A 20,712-nucleotide genomic window follows, 5' to 3' on the forward strand; every position below is an offset into this window, starting at 1 on the left:
TGAACATTATACTTTTTTTTTTTTTAAGGAAAATAAAATTGTAAATGAAACAAATACCAATCTTAAGTTATTAGATGTTATATTGATGCAATAGACCTTATAGAATATAATATCCAAAATGTAACTCAAATTGCTCTTTTGGGAAAAATTGTCATTTACAGATATTCAAGTTAAATTCGGACTGCCCAATCAAGAATGGTACAACTATTTTAAAATTAGCAAGTTATTAAAGGATCACTATAGTGTCAGGAAAACAAAGCAGTTTTCCTGACACTATAGTGCCCCTCAGGGTCCCCCTCCCGCAGCACTGAAGGGGTTAAAACCCCTACAGCAGCTTACCTTGATCCAGCGCCAGCTCCCTCAGCGCTGGTGACCTCTCCTCCCCTGTCGACGTCAGCGGAGCTGAATGCGCATGCGCGGCAAGTGCCGCGCAAGCATTCAAAGTGTCCATAGGAAAGCGTTTTTCAATGCTTTCCTATGGATTCTCTGCGCGATGGAGGCATAATGTGCCTCCAGCGTCGCAGATGCGCCTCTAGTGGCTGTCCAGAAGACAGCCAGTAGAGGCTGGCTTAACCCCAAATGTAAACATAGCAGTTTCTCTGAAACTGTTATGTTTACATATGAAGGGTTAAAACCTGAGGGACCTGGCACCCAGACCACTTCATTCAGCTGAAGTGGTCTGAGTGACTATAGTGTCCCTTTAAATACCTTAGATATCAAACAACACCCAGCATTTGAAAATGTAATTCATAAACATAATAATAGACACATTTCTATAGTAATACATATAGTCATGGATAAACCCAATTCCATAAAAAAATGGGAAAGAGATATAAACAAATAATTTACACTGGAAACTTGGGGAGATAGATTTATTGAAATCAGGAAGATCAACCATAGCCTTAATATACAAGAGATTTTTTTTTTTTTTTTAATCGTTCACCGATGGTATATTGCTCCATATAGAATTTAAAAATAATTTAAAATAGCTACACTGAAAAATGCTGGAGGTATTCTAAAGAAATAGGTACATTAGATCATATGTGGTGGAAATGTAAAGAATTAAATGAGAGAGAAAAAAAGATCTCTAATATATTTTTAAAAATGGGATTACAACAAGTAATACTATTACCCCAGACATTTTTATTCTATTTGGATTTCCCAAATTGCAATTATGAACAAAAAAAAATAATTATTCATATTTTTATGGCAATTAAACTCACATTAGCCAGAAACTAATGCCACCAATATGGCCAGAAATAAACAATCAGATAAGATGGAGGGAGGGTTCTACAGAAAATCAAATACGATATTAATACATAAAGTTTTGAAATTGTGGGATAAGATCCTATAAACTATCTGTAAATAAATAACCTGAGCATAAAAAAAAAAAAAAAAAAATCAGGCAGAAAAGGTGATACCTTTTCTAAAATGGCATACCATACTCTTATCTCTACCCGAACAAATATATATTTTTTCTCTCTGACTATAAGTATGATAAAGATTAAATTGACAAAGCTAATTAAATTATGTTATTGAATAGAAGAATGAGGAATAAATTAGATGTAGTCTGTATTTATGCACCACTATATTCCATGAACATAAATGTATGTATATGTGTATATGGAAAACAAAATTGTTAATAAAGATAAGAAAAATAAAATAAAAGTTCATCTCACATTCAATCCAGAGATGAGAGGGTCCTTAGCTGCAGCTCATTTCCACCTCAGAGAGATCTGTAGGCGCAACTTCAAATCTGCTCCTTTATAGATTAAGAAAGAGGAGACATTCTGGTAACACCGAAAACAACTTCAAAGTGTGGATTGTTCCTTTGAGTAGTCCTGGGCTCTACACAAACTGTCACCAGCAAAGATAGATAAATAAACAAAAAAACTCTATAATAGCTTGATGAAGTTTTTTTTCTTTTCTTGCTATGCTCTTGGAAGGTTAAGAGTGAGCAAGAGCGTGAGCAAGATGAAACAGACTGTTTGTGGCGGATCTTGTATCATTCCCCAGTGTTTTCCGAACGCATATTCAATTTTCCCTAACTTACACATATCCCCCTGTTCGTCGACTGAACGAACACGTGTGGTCCCCCTTTTTATTAGTTCAGAACACCGACCATCCCTGGCTGTTAACTGCAAATAAAGGATTAACTCGAATGCTTTCCTTGTCTCCTGAACACAGGCATCCCGAACACGGGCAGCGGTACTTGGTTGTCGAGCGCATGGAACCCATTTCGGCTACACAAGCTCACGAACCCCGGCAAAGATTGTACCGCTGCCCGTACAACTTGCCGACCAGCTACACGAATGACGTTTAGAAGATGGGAATTACCGACTGGGGGAGCATTCGCTCCCTAAGAGCAAGGGGGAGCATTCATTGGAACCCCGAAAGGAGATCAAAACTTTAGCCAAATAGCGATTGTTTTACAGAAGTGCTATTTAAATATGTTGGGCACCCATACACTATTCGGGGGTCTAAAACTTGTGGGGTTCCTGTATGTTGTGCTGCTTCCTGTAACTTAGAGATAATTGAGTTAGCCTTCCAGGGACTCTATCTCCCAGACACCGAGATGTCTGGGAGGGACTTGTGCATTTCTCTTTGGTATTCAAAATCAGAGTAACATAATCAATATAAACAAAAACATACATATACAGAGCATAGAGAAATGCAAAAATAGAATATTAGATTGCTGTACAATTTTACCTTGCAAATGGACAGGAGAAAACACCCAGCGTTTCGGCTATACAGTACAGCCTTTGCCAAGGGTGATCTTTAGTCCCAATCTTTCACAATTTATAAGCATACATGCAGTTAAGAAATGGCAGTAGGCACCAGGCCCGGACTGGCCATCGGGCATACCGGGCAAATGCCCGGTGGGCCGCGATGGCCGTGGGGCCGAGGCCGGCAGGGGAGATCTCAGGATCTCCCCGGCCGGCCGCTGCAGGGCCAGCGCTATCCGAGCGCCGGCCCTGCTGTGTGTCTCCATGGGCCGGTGAGGGAGATCTCCCTCACCGGCCCAGAAACACTTCCAGGCGGCCTCCGGCAGGAGAGAGGACCGGCGGAGCTCTAGCCAGCAGCTCCGCCGGGTCCTCTCGCGAGGTCTGAGCGTTGCCGCGGTTACCACGGCAACGCTCAGATCTCGCGAGAGTGAACTCTAGCCGGCAGGGGCTAGAGTTCACTCTCACCACTGGACCACCAGGGAAGGATGGCAGCATGGCACCCCTCCTCCACCCAGGCAGAACGGATCCCCCCCCCTCCCAGGATAAAGGTAAGAAGGGAGGGGGGGATATAACTTTTTTTTTTTTTTTTTTAATTATTAATAATAAAAAATAAATTTAAATTAAAAAAAAATCACACTAACAGCCCCCTCACACACACATCACCCCCAGCCACACACACATCACCCCCAGACACACACACAGCACCCCCAGACACACACACAGCACCCCCAGACACACACACAGCACCCCCAGACACACACACAGCACCCCCAGACACACACACAGCACCCAGACACACACAGCACCCCGACACAAACACAGCACCACATGTGTGTCGGGGTGCTGTGTGTGTGTGTCTGGGGGTGCTGTGTGTGTCAAGGTGCTGTGTGTGTGTGTCTGGGGGTGCTGTGTGTGTCTGGGGGTGATGTGTGTGTGTGGCTGGGGGTGATGTGTGTGTGAGGGGGCTGTTAGTGTGATTTTTTTTATCTAATAAAAAAAAACTTACATTTAAATAAAAAAAATCACACTAACAGCCCCCTCACACACACATCACCCCCAGCCACAGACACATCACCCCAGACACACACAGCACCCGCAGACACACACACAGCACCCGCAGACACACACACAGCACCCGCAGACACACACACAGCACCCGCAGACACACACACAGCACCCGCAGACACACACACAGCACCCCCAGACACACACACAGTACCCCCAGACACACACACACAGTACCCCCAGACACACACACACAGCACCCAGACACACACACACAGCACCCCCAGACACACACACAGCACCCCCAGACACACACACACAGCACCCCCAGACACACACACACAGCACCCCCAGACACACACACAGTACCCCCAGACACACACACACAGCACCCAAACACACACAGCGCACCCAGACACACACAGCACCCTCACTCACGCACAGCACCCTCACTCACACACAGCACTCTCAGACAGACAGCACCCTCGCTCACACACACACACACATATATATATATATATATTATATAAAATAACCCTCAGTGAGTTAACAGACAAAGAAAATTAGAAACCTAGAATGTGATAGCAGATAAAAACACCCTCACACACAGCACCCCTCTTACATACACACACACTGCGCCCCTCACACATACAATACGTCCAAATATATATATATATACACACACACACACACACACACTACAGCACCCCTCACACTGCACCACTACACACATTACGCTCCAGATACACGCTAGATCCCTTACCCTATATGCACTCTTAATCCTCTATATATACACACACACACAAACAGAATCTCCTATACACACTCTTGGTCCTTTACACACTAGATCTCCTACACACACACACACTGCACCACCTACACACACTACATTCCTTGTCAGCAAACACATACAACATTCTCTAAACACACCCTCTCTACAACCCCTACACACACTACGTCACCTATACACACACACTACAGCCCGTATGCACACACTCGCTACATCCCCTATAACACTATGCCCACTATACACACACTCTCTACAGCCCCTAGCCACACATATTACACCACAAACACAAATTAAATTGACCTATTTACACAATACCACACCACACTCTACACACACGCAATCCCACATGCACCATACACTTTCCTGGCCCTTTTGTCCTCTGGTATCTCACCTGTGGAGACACCAGAGACAATTTAAAAGCAAACACAGCGCAAGCATGTTATTAAATTTGCTTGCGCTGCGCAGAACAAATACAGGGCCTTTTTCTAATGCCAGAGCTCTTCAGCGGGGCTCTGTGTATTGAACCAACATGCTCACTTTGAGAGGGGGCGTGATTGGCATTAGTGATGACAAAACACACCCTCTCTGGCCCCGCCCCCTTCTTAGGGGGCCGCTCTGATTGAAAAATGCCCGGGCCTAATTTTTTTCCCAGTCCGGCCCTGCTTTGGAGACCACATGCTCGGGGTCTGTGCATAAAAAGACAAGTGTGGCACAATAAATCTCAACCATAACTGTGTGTCATTCAGTAAACTGTGTGTGTGTGTGTGTGTGTGTGTGTGTGTGTGTGTATATGTATGTATGTATATGTATGTATGTATATATATATATATATATATTAATAATGAAAGGAATCTCCATGTTACAGAATGCATTTAAAAATATACATTTATTAGTTAGCAACTAATATCAGTCTGTCTCTTTTAACAATCACTATACAAATTAACTTTTTCTTAAAATTGTCAAAATGTAAAAATGTTAATCTGATATTCACACTACATGCATACAGTACAATTCTTCATTAATAACGAACAGAGGTAATATTTTCAAATGGTTTTTGTTTTGTAGTGTTGACCTTGTTCATGCACAAATTCATGTAGCCGAGGGCAAGAGTTTGCCGGATCTTGGCCTCAAACAAGAAAACATCAGAATAAATGGTTGTGCCATTCAATGCAGAGTTACTACTGAAGACCCAGCCCGTGGATTTCAACCTGATACTGGCCGCATTGAGGTAATGCCTATATAATCGTTTGGTTTTGGATAATATTATTAAAAGGGCAGTTCAAATGTTTCTGAGAAAACCAATGTCTGCCATAGACTGAGTACTAAAACTGCAGAGAGAAGTCATAATTCCAGTTGAATATTGATCAAGCAAAAGTAATCTGACTACTACAGATGACACATTTATTGGCTGCTGTAGTGAGGCTAATCATGGAGAGTCTTCATCTTAAAGTTATCTTAAAGAAACACTGTGCAGGCAACACAAGCACAACAGTGTATTTGATAGGTATTTATACACTTTTTATTGTTGCTTTATTTTTTCTTTCAGTTTGAGCATTAGCTTGAATATATGTTTATAAATTAATCTGCAATTATTGTTCACTCTGTTTCCTTAAATGTTGACGCTTGTATATTTGATGTCCTCTAAAGGTACCTTAATAATTGCTACATATTATGAACGTAAACACGTTTAGCATAAACACCTATACATTGTATAAGCTGCAGTATGAACAAAGGTATGGATTGAAAATAAAATTAAGCAGACTGTGTATTACACAGGCAAGAACAGACTGGTATATTACTGGTCCTTGGAGTATCTGGGATTTTTGCAGATCCTTGAGTTAGGCAAAAAAAAAATCTGCAAACAAGTATGATCTGACTGTATTCTCTACACTTGTATACCGTCTTTCCCCGAAAATAAGACCAGGTCTTATATTAACTTTCCCCCCGAAACAAAAAAACAAAGCTATTCAGCAAACAAGCCAAGGTAAAAGAAATAAGACAGAAACGTTATTGATAAAAAGGCCAAGATAAAGATGCCATATCTGTTTTGGAATTCTCTGCCTGAAGAAGTGGTTGATCAGAGTCCATACAGATGTTCAACAAACATGCATACTTTCAAAAACAGAATATTTCAATGAAGGGTAATAACTGCTTGATCCAAGGATAAATGCAATGACTGCAATTCTGGGGTCAAGAAGGATTTTTTTTTCCTAGCTTGTTGCAAAATTGGAAGTGCTTCAAACTTTTTTTTTTTTCTTTTTGCCTTCTTTTGGATCAACAGCAAAAAACAAATGTGAGGAAGGCTGAACTTGATGGACGCAAGTCTCTATTATACATAGTTACATAGCTTAAAAAATATATAAACAAGCTACTAACTGGGACCACACAAAAAGCAGAAGAAAAATCTGACCATCAAAAATCATGAAAGGGTATCTTACACATGAAACACCAGAAGTTATATATACACTTAACCCCTTAAGGACCAAACTTCTGGAATAAAAGGGAATCATGACATGTCACACATGTCATGTGTCCATAAGGGGTTAAACACTGTGTGGGAATTTTTTTTTTAACTCTTATCACCATGTCCAGTTTATTAATAACATCTTAAGAAGGAGGCAATTGGAAATGCTCTGAAACAAAACATGGAATTTAAACTATAAATCCGTTCAACCATAATTTACACCTTTCATTATTTATATATATGATATGAGCTATAAATTTGAGAAAGTGATTTTCTGGGTGTATGTCACAATTGATTATATTGATTAGACATGAGAGAAGATGACCCCCATTATGGAATATCTTTGTTAAAATTGGGCAGCCCAGGATATTCCAAATGGTGTAATTAGAGTTGGTGGTAGCAAATGCTGACCCCATTTAGTGGTCATATTTTCTTTTGTGTTTTTTTTCCACAACCATGAATTCCATATTCACAAGAAATTTCATAAACCTGAAATGAGTTACTACTGCAATGAAGCTTCAGTATTTGTATCACATATTGCTTCACAAATATAAGATATGTATTTATTTATTTATATATTTATTTAAGGCTGGGCCTGTAGTTGTGGGAGGGGATTGGTCTGGCGAATTTAGGGACTACTTCCAGTCAAGTTGCCATTTTGCTGTCTCTTACCGGTTTATCTCATGGGTCTGGTTCCTGGCTCCTGTTTCAGTTCTATTTACCTGACCGCTTACTTAAAACACTACAAATCCGCTGCCTTCTCTGGCTTGCTCAGAGACTTGTCCCGGTACTGGCTCGTTTCAACCGTAAGTTAGACCCTTACTGTCGAGCCCTGGTCTCACTCGTTCAGCGTCATCACGGTTTGGGTCGATTTCCCATTTCTTATTTTGTATAGTTGTGCATGTGTTCGCCACTATTCGTATTACAGCATGTACATATTAGTTTGCTTCTATGTGGTAGGGGCTTTCGGTTCTTTCAACTGCACGAACACAAGCCTCGTTCGGCTCTTTTCACTACGTTTGCATACTTAGGCGTTCACCATTCATATGATTCATATGAATCGTCTAGTAATTTGTATTGGAAACAGGCGAACAACTAGGTAAAGGTATAGATTGTTCGCACAATTCTTCCCGATTGACTGTTATTTCTCATTTCACTCTTACAAATTAGGACGAATTGTATGTATATCTGTAACTTTTGAGTCCCGGTGCCCCCTACTGGTTACGCATGATATTACAGGTTAAAATAAAAATTGCACATGGTTATTTCTATTTTATAGAGAGTTGTTATTTCTGGTATATCACACGTGCCATTTGGCTGACATCTTAAAATTTCTCACCGAAGGGTTGTCTAAAGGGTTTCACACACTTGCCATCTGGTACGCTAGAATGCAATAATCTGCAAACGGCGATGACAGATCCAGAGTTAGTGGGTGATCTTCTCAATATTGAGTTGGAACAGGGTTTTGTGTTAGGGCCATTTGTTTCCCCAACTTTCACTTCATGGAGAACTAATCCTATTGGTATTGTCAAGCGGCAAACTTCACATAAACCCAGACTGATCATAGATTTTTCGGCACTGCATTCCTCCACGATCCCCAGTCTTAATTCCCTCATACCCTCTGACGAATTATCTTTGCAATATGCCACTATTGACAATGCCATCTGGGCCATTTTGACTGCGGGGACAGGAGCATGGCTCAGTAAAATGGACATTGTCAATGCTTTCAAGTTGCTTCCCATTCACCCTTCACTTTGGCAAGGTGGCAAGGTTTATATTATTTCTTATCGCGGCTCACTTTCGGCTCTAAGAGCAGCCCCCAAATATTTTATATTTCCGCGGAGACCTTGTGGTGGTTGCCACTAAATGTGTGTAGATGTCTGACTGTAATTCACTATTTAGATGACTTCCTCACGATTGAACTCACTACCCCCTAGCAGCCTCAAACATATGATGGCTCTTTTTGAATCCCTGGGTATACCGGTCTCCCTTAAAAAAAATGGTAGGTCTGGGCATGATTATACATTTTCTGGGGATTCAACTAGACTTCGTTCACATGCAGGCCAGTCTTCCCCAGGATAAGATTGAGCGCATCGTATAGAGCATTGAGCTGTACTTACAGCTAGGTTCTTGTAACCGGAAAGAACTTTAATCTCTGCTTGGGTCGTTAAATTTTGCCATGAGAATCATTCCTCAGGATAGATCTTCCATTTCCCGCCTACTTTCTTTGTTCCTGGACCTCCCCTCAGATGAATCACGCATCACTTTAGACACACATGCAATGGCTGACTTACTTATGTGGCGCACTTTTCTCACATCTTGTAATGGGTAAGCCATGTTCCTCCCCCCACTTTCCGACAATTCTCCTACACCCTGGACAGATGCTATGGCCAATACTGGCAACAAATGGCTTTGTGGTCCATGGCCTAGAGAAGTTAAGTCCCTATCTAGCTTCTCCACTACATCGGCAATGTTTGAGTTGTACCCAATGGTGGGCGCGGCTATTGCGTGAGGGCCAAACTGAGCTGGTCACTCAGATGTTTTTCTGACAACCTAGCCACTTCTTGTAACATATTCTCCCTCACTTTGCGATGTCTGCACCCATCGGCCGTGCGTCTGCATAACTGACACTTGCAGCATGTTAATGGAATGCCAGCATAAAATTACAGGGTCAAATATAGGGCTTTCCCCTTTTCAGTTCATACACCTTGAAATTTTCCAGATTGATTTGCTGGGCCTATGTTGCCATTGAGACTGTATTGCAACCTAGGAATGAAAATTACCCCTATCTTGGAATACATTTTGCAAAAGTAGACAGCCATTCAAAATTGATATGTTAAGTTTTTTTTCTTTTACTATATATATATATATATATATATATATATATATATATATATATATTTGCATTTTTCACATACAAACTGCACTTTCACTGACATCATAGTCATATATAATCATAGTCCACACTATACATTTCACTGTTCTGAAAAAAATGCATGTTTGTGTTCAGTGATGTCTCACGAGTACAACAGTACCTCCCATGTAGAGATTTTATGGTGTTCTGGAAAGTTACAGGATCAAATATAGTACATGCTCATTTCAGTCTTTATAATTGGAAATTTGCCAAAGTGATTGTCTGTGCCTATGTTGCCTTTGAGGTAATAACATTTCCACTATTTTGCATTCCATTTTTAAAAGTGGCCAACTCACAGTATGCCAAATGGTGTATTTGGGATATTTGGTCCAGCCCAGTGGTTCCCAAACTTTCTAGGTTCAAGGCACCCTTAATATTTTAATATTTTTCCAAGGCGCCCCAAGTTAAAATAATTTCCAAGTTGTATAGATGTACAGCGCAGCGGCATTTACTGGGCCCCTGTTCGGCAGAAATGCTTGCCGTTCAAGTGTAGATCCAGAACCTAATCTTGGGAGGGGTACTGGTAGATTATTTAAAGAAACAATCCTGGCACAATAACCAATACGGCAGTTTGTAGTGGTTATGGTGCCAGTAGTGCCCTCCCAGAGTAAGTATTCAAATTGTTTTACAGTTTGACAACTTACCTGGGATCTGCTGAGATATGGGCTGTAGTAGAAGAACGGGGCAGTAGTGTGTGTGAGGGGTGCAATATGTGTGTGTGTGTGTGTGTGTATGGGGTGCAGTGAGTGTACGGGAGTGCATTGTGTTTGTGAAGGATGTAGTGTGTGTGTGTGTGTGAAGGATGTAGTGTGTGTGTGTGTGGGGCAGTTTGTGCGTGAGGGCGTGTATTGTGGAGGAGGCAGCTTGGCACCTCTGATTGCACTTTTGTTGGTTGCAGACCATAAGTAGCTGTCTTCCACGCTCAGGCCAATCAGTTTATTGCCAAGAATTACCAGAGGAAAGCTCTGACACTGTAAATGCCTCAGCTCGCGAGACCATTACTCAAATTTTGCACCTGGTGAAGGGGCAAACCAGGTTTCCAGGGCACTGGATCACGAGAGGTATTGGCATTCCCCTCTCACTGCAAGGTAACATTGCTTTCAGGTTTGTTTATCATATAAATCACTAGAGGTTGAATCATTGTGATTACAACTGTATATGGGGGGGATAAAGGCTTATAATAAGGTCTGTGATGGGGGGACAATAGTGTTTGGTTGATATATGGGCTATAGTATTTTGGGATTATGGGCTGAAATGTATGGGGATAAAGCTATGGTGGGAGGGATAGGGACTGTAGTATATGCAGTGGATATAGCGATAGGTACTATGTGAAGGACAGGGCTAGAATAGGGGCTGTGTTGTGTTAGGGGCAGTAGTGAGGGCTAAAAACTTAGACCTGTACTGGGGATAATGGCTGTGATGGGGGAATAGGGCATATGCTAAGGAGGGATAGGAGCAGTAATGTGGGGAATGGGAACTATAATAATAGGGCTTTGTAGGGGATAAGGGCAGGAGTAAGAGGATAGGAGCTGTGATGGGGGTGTATGGTTTGGATAAGATATGGGCTGTAGTACTAGGGTCAGAGGCGTAACTAGAAACCATGGGGCCACGGTGCGAAAATTGTCATCTCCCTCCTCCCCCCCGCAACCCCCTCAGTCTATCCTCACCCTCCCATACGTTCGACACAGACATACAGACACACATATACAAACTGTTTGTCACCCTCCTGTTTCCTACCTATATGCAGGAGGATGACTTCCCTGGGGTCCAGTGGTGGCTCGGGCTGATGGGAGTCAGAGTTCCCACTCTGACTCCCTCCTCTCCTTCCACTCACGCGGCTCCCGGTGTAAGCTGGGAGGAGTGACCGGGGCAGTCCCTTCCTCCCAGTTCTGACATCATCAGAGTGGGTCCAGTCGTGCTGTTAAAGCACCACAGAGCTGACTGGGCCCCTGCGAAATCTATTTCAGGCCATTCAGTTGCCTTTAAAAAAAAAAAAAAAAAATGTATTCTTTATTTTTTGCCTCACTCCACTCGTGAGTATGCAACAGATAGTAGGTTTACAGCGATGCAATATAGTGAAACAATCAGGACATTCAGGCAGTATGTGGGAGCATGGAGTGGAGGGAGGATTTTTATAGTTCTGGGCGTGCAGGCCTAACAGGTAGAGTCCAAAAAAGTGTAGGACCTTATACAGGGTACAAGGAAGCTCCCTCCCATATTATAACTAGGGCACATGTGTATCGAACTATAAGGAGTGGGAAGGGGTATTCTCAAGTGTTATGCACCCTCTGAATGAGTATATGTGGATAGTGTTTTGTTTGTTTTTTTAATATAAGTTTGCTACTGGCCCATCTATTTAGAAACCTCAGAAATTAAGCAAATTTTAACTGGTATTAAATGTTTACATTTTTTTGACTTAAATCAGTATCACAAATTAAAAAAAATCCTATATAGATTCAACATAGACTAAAGCATAAATACATTTAAAATATTTGCTTTTGAATATCAGTGTTTACTCTTAAGTAGCAGAGATTTGTAAAAGTCAGCTCTTCTCATGATTGACGATCAGCAATTCTTCATCTCCCCATGCTCTCTGTGTCATTTTGGAAATTAGACTAGAACATCCTCTTCTTGTCCCCTGAGCAACCAACAAGCCTTTTCCAGATGCCAACCTCTTCTCCAACAGACTGTTGTCCCACTTAGCAACATCTTCTGTTTGGTGAAAAGCCAAATCATCAAAGCATGTAAAGATTTATGTGCTAGATACACGGTCATAAGAACATGTCTTCCTTTTTTAATATGATTTCTGTAAGCAATGAGTACACCTGCCTTGCCGAGTCTTATAATTAATGCAGATGCCGAAAGCAAGTTTATATAGTGAGATGTAAAGATAGTCGACTCTGTTGTTGACATGATACCCTGCATCTGACAGGAAATAAGCAGTCAGTTGAATATATAAAAAAAAAGAAAAACAACCGCAAAATGTAAGTTATACAATTTGCTTTTCAAATGGTTCAGAAAAAACACTAAATATTATTTGAAGTAAAAATGTATTGTGTTTGCTCACCCACTTTAACTGCTTCCAACACATGAAATATAAGAACGGACTGTTCACTTTCTTCCACCCCTCGACAGATGCCATTGTAATGACTAATATATAGTATAATCACTGTATAATCACTGACTTTATCTTTCAGTGGTTGTAATGTTGCTGATCAGTGTATATACAGAATGTTTACTATACATTGAGATATAACTGATATGAAATGCATTCTGGAATGAGGTGTTATCTGAAGCAACTTAGTTTTCATGCTTTTTGCTTTGCGTGTGAAGCAGTAAGCAAGTAAAATGACCAGTTAGTCAGGCAACAGATGTATTATAAGAAATATATTTGCTCAAAACATCAGAAATTAAAGAAATGCTACAGGGAGTGCAGAATTATTAGGCAAGTTGTATTTTTGAGGATTAATTTTATTATTGAACAACAACCATGTTCTCAATGAACCCAAAAAACTCAATATCAAAGCTGAATATTTTTGGAAGTAGTTTTTAGTTTGTTTTTAGTTATAGCTATTTTAGGGGGATATCTGTGTGTGCAGGTGACTATTACTGTGCATAATTATTAGGCAACTTAACAAAAAACAAATATATACCCATTTCAATTATTTATTTTTACCAGTGAAACCAATATAACATCTCAACATTCACAAATATACATTTCTGACATTCAAAAACAAAACAAAAACAAATCAGTGACCAATATAGCCACCTTTCTTTGCAAGGACACTCAAAAGCCTGCCATCCATGGATTCTGTCAGTGTTTTAATCTGTTCACCATCAACATTGCGTGCAGAAGCAACCACAGCCTCCCAGACACTGTTCAGAGAGGTGTACTGTTTTCCCTCCTTGTAAATCTCACATTTGATGATGGACCACATGTTCTCAATGGGGTTCAGATCAGGTGAACAAGGAGGCCATGTCATTAGATTTTCTTCTTTCATACCCTTTCTTGCCAGCCACGCTGTGGAGTACTTGGACGCGTGTGATGGAGCATTGTCCTGCATGAAAATCATGTTTTTCTTGAAGGATGCAGACTTCTTCCTGTACCACTGCTTGAAGAAGGTGTCTTCCAGAAACTGGCAGTAGGACTGGGAGTTGAGCTTGACTCCATCCTCAACCCGAAAAGGCCCCACAAGCTCATCTTTGATGATACCAGCCCAAACCAGTACTCCACCTCCACCTTGCTGGCGTCTGAGTCGGACTGGAGCTCTCTGCCCTTTACCAATCCAGCCACGGGCCCATCCATCTGGCCCATCAAGACTCACTCTCATTTCATCAGTCCACAAAACCTTAGAAAAATCAGTCTTGAGATATTTCTTGGCCCAGTCTTGATGTTTCAGCTTGTGTGTCTTGTTCAGTGGTGGTCGTCTTTCAGCCTTTCTTACCTTGGCCATGTCTCTGAGTATTGCACACCTTGTGCTTTTGGGCACTCCAGTGATGTTGCAGCTCTGAAATATGGCCAAACTGGTGGCAAGTGGCATCTTGACAGCTGCACGCTTGACTTTTCTCAGTTCATGGGCAGTTATTTTGCGCCTTGGTTTTTCCACACGCTTCTTGCGACCCTGTTGACTATTTTGAATGAAACGCTTGATTGTTCGATGATCACGCTTCAGAAGCTTTGCAATTTTAAGAGTGCTGCATCCCTCTGCAAGATATCTCACTATTTTTGACTTTTCTGAGCCTGTCAAGTCCTTCTTTTGACCCATTTTGCCAAAGGAAAGGAAGTTGCCTAATAATTATGCACACCTGATATAGGGTGTTTATGTCATTAGACCACATCCCTTCTCATTACAGAGATGCACATCACCTAATATGCTTAATTGGTAGAAGGCTTTCGAGCCTATACAGCTTGGAGTAAGACAACATGCATAAAGAGGATGATGTGGTCAAAATACTCATTTGCCTAATAATTCTGCACTCCCTGTAATAGCAGCTTGAGAGGGAGAGGTTAGTTAGTAATACTGAACACGTTTTACATATATCTAGCTTAATGCAGTCAACCAGTGCAACCCACTTGTTATTTATGGGGATGCATCTCTCTTTACTGTTTTGTACATAATGTATATCATTTGTAAATGCCATCTATTATATTAGCTGCTATGTGTTTTTTTTTTTTTTTTCATTTTTTCTTTTTCATGTGTAAAAAGTTGTCCAACATCTGAGTTGCATAGTGCACTGAAACCATGTTACTCCCAGCAATGTCGCTTTTAACCGTTTTCTACATGGCACAAGTAGCATTCGTACCTCACTCATTCATATTATTCCATATAAAACTCTTCAGACACATGCAGGGATTCTCTGTAATCAATATTGTTTGAAAAAAAAAAAAAACCTAAAAAAACACAACCAAAAGTCATTATCTACACCTGCGTATGCATTCAAGTACTGAATGTTCATTCAGGTAACAGACCAGATCAGAGAAGTATAGGATTTGTAACTACTCCATGATAGAGCACCCCTAATTAGCATGGGTAAAGTTGCACAAAATTAATTTTTATGTTTGTTTTTTGTTTTTTTTTATGCAGATTTCATCTCCTGAATTCACAGCCCAATGCAGTTGTAGAAATGAATCTGGCAAAATATTTAGGGCGTCATTCATTTTTACGACCGCTTTCTGCTCAGTACTATGATAGCAAATGTGCACACCATTCCAACACTCCACCTGTGTTTCACGGCACATGGTCCATGCTCATCCAATCTCTTTGATGAATTAGGTTACATTTTATCTTTTACAGCAGAACATTTACCATTAATCTATCAAATTGTGTATTTTTGTATGCCTAGTGGATATAAAGTGATTAATTGCCTTGGACACAGAGAAACTAATGCATTTGTGCAAACCATTTTCTAGGCGTGTTGAAGCTGTGGTTGCAATGGCTGAAACTGCACATAACTGTATATTGAGTAGCCAATAACAGTCTGAGACAAAGTGCCTGCTGACATTATGGGGGAAGGGCTGGGAATCCATTAAACAAGTCATTCAGCAATAATTAATGACAGGATCTGGTTAGCACTCTATCGACCCTGGCGTCTCTGATCCTGACCTTTGATCGGGATCTTCTCTTGGGCCCATCGATTATCTAGATACATTTTTCCCCTCCGTTTGAACTTCAAATACTAATTATTGCCCATATTAAGGACACTTGCAATTTAATTGTTCATTTCTGGTAAGAACTGTGTTTACTGTATCAAGAAATGGCTATTAATATCGTTTTTAGTCCATGCAGATGGCTACACTAACAGTTGGAATTTCTGTTTCCGATATAGCTTTAACACAGTCATGCAGCATTGATCTGAAGTTTGCAGATTAAATAGCCATTGATTGTAGTTAGCACAAACTGGAAATTTGATTAACCTTTCAGTGAAAAGCATATAATGGTTGTAGTAGAATCTTTTTGGGGTTACTTTATTCCTTAATAAGCAGATTTTCCATTTAAAATAAACTTACAAGGTACACAGAAGACCCCCAGTGTTTGCTGCATTTTTCAGGTTGTGTTTTTTAATTTTTGATTTTTAATTTTTTTTTTTCCCCTTTTAACTTTAATTTATTAGCCTTAATTTTAATTCAATAGCCATAATGCATTTCTTCTCTTTAGAAGAGGGAAACAAACCGGTTTATCAGAAAGTATATAATAGCACCATACAAATCTATAGAGGGCCAGTACAAACTGCAGAAACATACAATTGACTAGAGGTCATCCATTGAGACTAGAAGACAGGAGCAGAGGAAAAGGTTTTTATTTTTCCATTTTTATAGTAGGAACAATAAAGCTGTGGAATTATCTAATTGAAAAATAGAGTTATGCAGGGAGAGTGTCAGGTTGCTCGTGAGGTTGGGGGGTAACCCCTATACACAAATACAGAAATAATAAGAGAACTAGAGGGGAGACTAGGAGAAGGTAAATTATCCGCACCTCTCAAGTCTTCCCTCTGAAGGAAGGGTGAGAGCAACCCTTAGTAGTAGTTTAAAATGTCACTTTAAAAGGGACAATATAGTCACCTGAACAACTTTAGCTTAATGAAGCAGTTTTGGTGTATATAACATGCCCCTGCAACCTCACTGCTCAATCCTCTGCCATTTAGGAGTTAAATCCCTTTGTTTATGAACCCTAGTCACACCTCCCTGCATGTGACTTGCACAGCCTTCCATAAACACTTCCTGTAAAGAGAGACCTATTTAGGCTTTCTTTATTGCAAGTTCTGTTTAATTAAGATTTTCTTATCCCCTGCTATGTTAATAGCTTGCTAGACCCTGCAAGAGCCTTCTGTATGTGATTTAAAGTTCAATTTAGAGATTGAGATACAATTATTTAAGGTAAATTACATCTGTTTGAAAGTGAAACCAGTTTGTTTTTCATGCAGGCTCTGTCAATCATAGCCAGGAGAGGTGTGGCTAGGGCTGCATAAACAGAAACAAAGTGATTTAACTCCTAAATGACTGTGAATTGAGCAGTGAAATTGCAGGGGAATGATCTATACACTAAAACTGCTTTATTTAGCTAAAGTAATTTAGGTGACTATAGTGTTCCTTTAATTTTTTAAAATACCCAAAACCGGGATATGCAAAAAAATATTATAATTGTCAAATAAATCTTAATGCATACTGGTTCACAGTATTAGTATGCAGGTATAAAAAATAAAAACTATAGCTATGGGTGGAAAGCAAAACAAAGAATAATGAAAATACATGTAAAGTTAGGGATCTGCATATCTAATAGTCACTAACGGAATAGTGGGAAATAGGAGAGGCAGGTATGAGTCCACCAATCCTAACCAGCTAGTGCCCTATCGTGCCTTAGAGGGCACCCCCTAACAAAAATCTAAGGCTCAAACTTCCTCCCACATCCCCCCTGAGGGACTTCCTAATAGAAAAAAAGGAGTCCTGCTTTCAAACACCCTCAGCGACACATAGCAATTGATGACAGAGAAAATGTTTAAAAAAAAAAAAATGAAGTAAACATAATGGTGAGGTGGCTAGTCTAATCTGATAGAGGTACCAATATAATATCCCTAATATAATTGCCAATGCCTCTGCCAATGATTCCCGACGTGCATTTCGCCAAGTGCTGGCTCTTCCAGGAGAGTGGAATTATCTACCAAAAAAAAAAAAAAAAAGATTGTCTTCTTAAATTCTGTAGAATGGTTAGCTTTAAAAAGATCCTGGATGTTTATTTTTGTTTTTTTGTTGTTGTTTTTTTGGGGGGAGGGGTCGGGGGGATCTATATATTAAAATATATAGCTAAAGGGACAGTTTAGGCCCCACAACAACCTTCTATAAATAAAATGTTTATAGTGCCCATGGTGCCAGGAGCTCCCCAGGTGCACTCTGACCTCAAGGGGTTAGTGAGTGACCTGATCTCCCCCTTCTCTCCCCCCCTCCCCCCCCCAAGGCGGCATCAGCCTTCTGAAATTTCAGTATCCGAAGTGTGGCTGGGCAGGGGTGCCGCTGATTGGCTGAGAGCGGTCAGAAAATTGGTGAGTCCCCATTCACAAAACTGGCTTTCTCAAGCCAGTCTTGTGAATGGGGAGTCACTGATTTGCTGAAAGCATCAGCTGACCGCTCTCAGCCAATCAGTAGAGCCCCTGCCTGACGGCACTCCACGCTTTATGAAACTGAAATTTAAAAAGCCGGATGCCGCCTGGGGGGGGGGGGGGGGGGGGGGGGGGAGTTCAGATCGGTGCTGGAGGCTCACTTTAGCCCCTTGAGGTAAGAGTCCGTCTGGGGGTCTCCTGGCACCATGAGAACTTAATTGAGATGAGGTTTTAATGGTACCTGGAACGCACCTTTAACCTGTATGTGATCCAAGGAGAAATCTGATTGCCATTATTGAGTCAAGAAGGATTTATTTTTTTTTCTCCTCTTTTTATGGCATAATTATTTTATTATTTATATAGCGCATGCAAATTTCGTAGCGCTGTACAATGGGAGGCATCTCAATTGTTCCAGTTTCTTGTTCTGCATTCTCCACTTACTTCCTTGGTGCCCCCCTGCTGGTGACACCAGAAAACACTAAAACAGTGCTCCCTGCATGGTTGTCAGTGGGGTATCCTTACATGATTGGCATGCATTCACTCCAGGCTGATATGCCTAATATGGTTCGGACAGGTCTGTCACCTTTGGGCAGGGACATTAATTGTGTTACTGGTTCTTCCACTTTACCCTCCACCCACCAATAGCCTGCTTCTCAGTACACCAGAGTTGGAATGTATGTAATTGCCATCACTTTAAAGTTTTTTCCCCTTTTGGATCAACAGTATATTTTAACATCTGAATTTGATGGACTTGAGTAGCCAGCCCAACCTGGATTTCTATTAACCAAGCAACTGCTAACCAGCCTTATTGGGCAAGAGTCTATTGAATCTGCTTAGCATATAAAGTGAAAGCTTTGAGTCACCACCTTGATTAGGAGAGCTGACTGCTGTAGCTGCAATTGGCCGAGATATGTGGCAAATGCATGCAGAGCTTCAAAAGGCTTTTGTATATTTTTTATTGCAGTGCATTATGAGTTAAAAAATGGGTCCCTACTTGCAATGTCCTTGTTATTTGTGGCAAAAGAAATAACAGTTTCACCACAGTTTTGTTTTGTCGTCGTCCCTCCCCCCCCCCCCCCCCAATGTCCCCTCTGTTGCAGCTTACTAGGTTCTATATATTTCTATGTCATGTATTTTTCCCACCTATGTTGAATGAAGGCGTAGAGAGCTTAAAAAGTTGACCCCTGTATAATCCCATTTTAACGTTTTCTAATTTACTGATGTAAAAATAAATCGGTATTTGATGGTAAATTTAAAATTACACCAACGTGAATGTCATTTGTTTAATTTATGAAGGGGCATAAACCAAAATAATAGTTGATAATGTGAAAAACAAAAAACTGAAGCTTTATTATATTGTACTCCTATTTAAAGTGTGTAAGGATAACTTCACTTGGATTTGGTATCAAGGTACAACAAGTTTCAGTATTTGTTCCTTCACATCTGGCATCATTAATCTTTTCTGACTGTAATAAGACACAGCATGGAGAACCTGTAGATAGAGTGCAATCATTCATCTACATTTCTTTGTTAGTCACTTTTTTACAGATCTAACATAGAACATCTCTAATAATCTCAAAGCAGCTGTATGTGAACTAAAACACCCATGCGATTACAGACTCTGGTAATGATGCAATGACTGCAAATTTCACAACTTTTTTAGTTAGTCCTGTGTGATTCAGGCTATAAATTTACATTTAAGGGGACATTCCACTGCCCAAATACAAACTAAATATCACTTTTAAGTAGATATGCCCAGATGAAACAATGCTCACATTTAATTATACATTTTTCATAGTCCCCCTCCCTTCCTCCCCCTCATACCTTGCAAAAGCTACTTGTATGTTGTCTTCAACCTTAGGAAGCCATCTCCGTTATCCCCTGCCCAGACTTTCTGTGGCTGTCACAGACTAGTCACTGTAGCTCAATTCGGGGTTCTGGGCAATTGCAGACATGCCAACATGCAAAAACGAATTTCAGGGAGGTGCAACTGCGGCACACACACACACACACACACACACACACACACACACACACACACACGTTTATTAGGACTAGGAGATAAAGAGGTGTAAATATTAAAGTGACAATGTCACCATCTAGGACAGGGGTAGACACTCGAGTTGTCTTTGCACGGCACTCTAGGCTGCTAGAGCCAAACAGGCTCTGGCCTATCAGGAGTCCCAGGGAAACTTCAGATATCTGCTAATACGAAAAGGTG

At 40.7% G+C, this 20,712-nt stretch overlaps 1 protein-coding gene across 3 annotated transcripts in view; it reads left to right on the forward strand.

The window, feature by feature from the left end:
- PC (pyruvate carboxylase) overlaps positions 1–20,712 on the forward strand; it is a 629,184-nt gene that overhangs the window by 389,673 nt on the left and 218,799 nt on the right. For all 3 annotated transcript variants that reach the window (XM_063437445.1, XM_063437446.1, XM_063437447.1), the window contains one exon: positions 5,587–5,749. In XM_063437445.1, the coding sequence (XP_063293515.1) occupies positions 5,587–5,749 (163 nt within the window). The remainder of the gene's footprint in view (positions 1–5,586; positions 5,750–20,712) is intronic.

The sequence above is a fragment of the Pelobates fuscus genome, chromosome 12 (genome assembly GCF_036172605.1).
Source record: "Pelobates fuscus isolate aPelFus1 chromosome 12, aPelFus1.pri, whole genome shotgun sequence".
Classification (NCBI taxonomy): domain Eukaryota; kingdom Metazoa; phylum Chordata; class Amphibia; order Anura; family Pelobatidae; genus Pelobates; species Pelobates fuscus.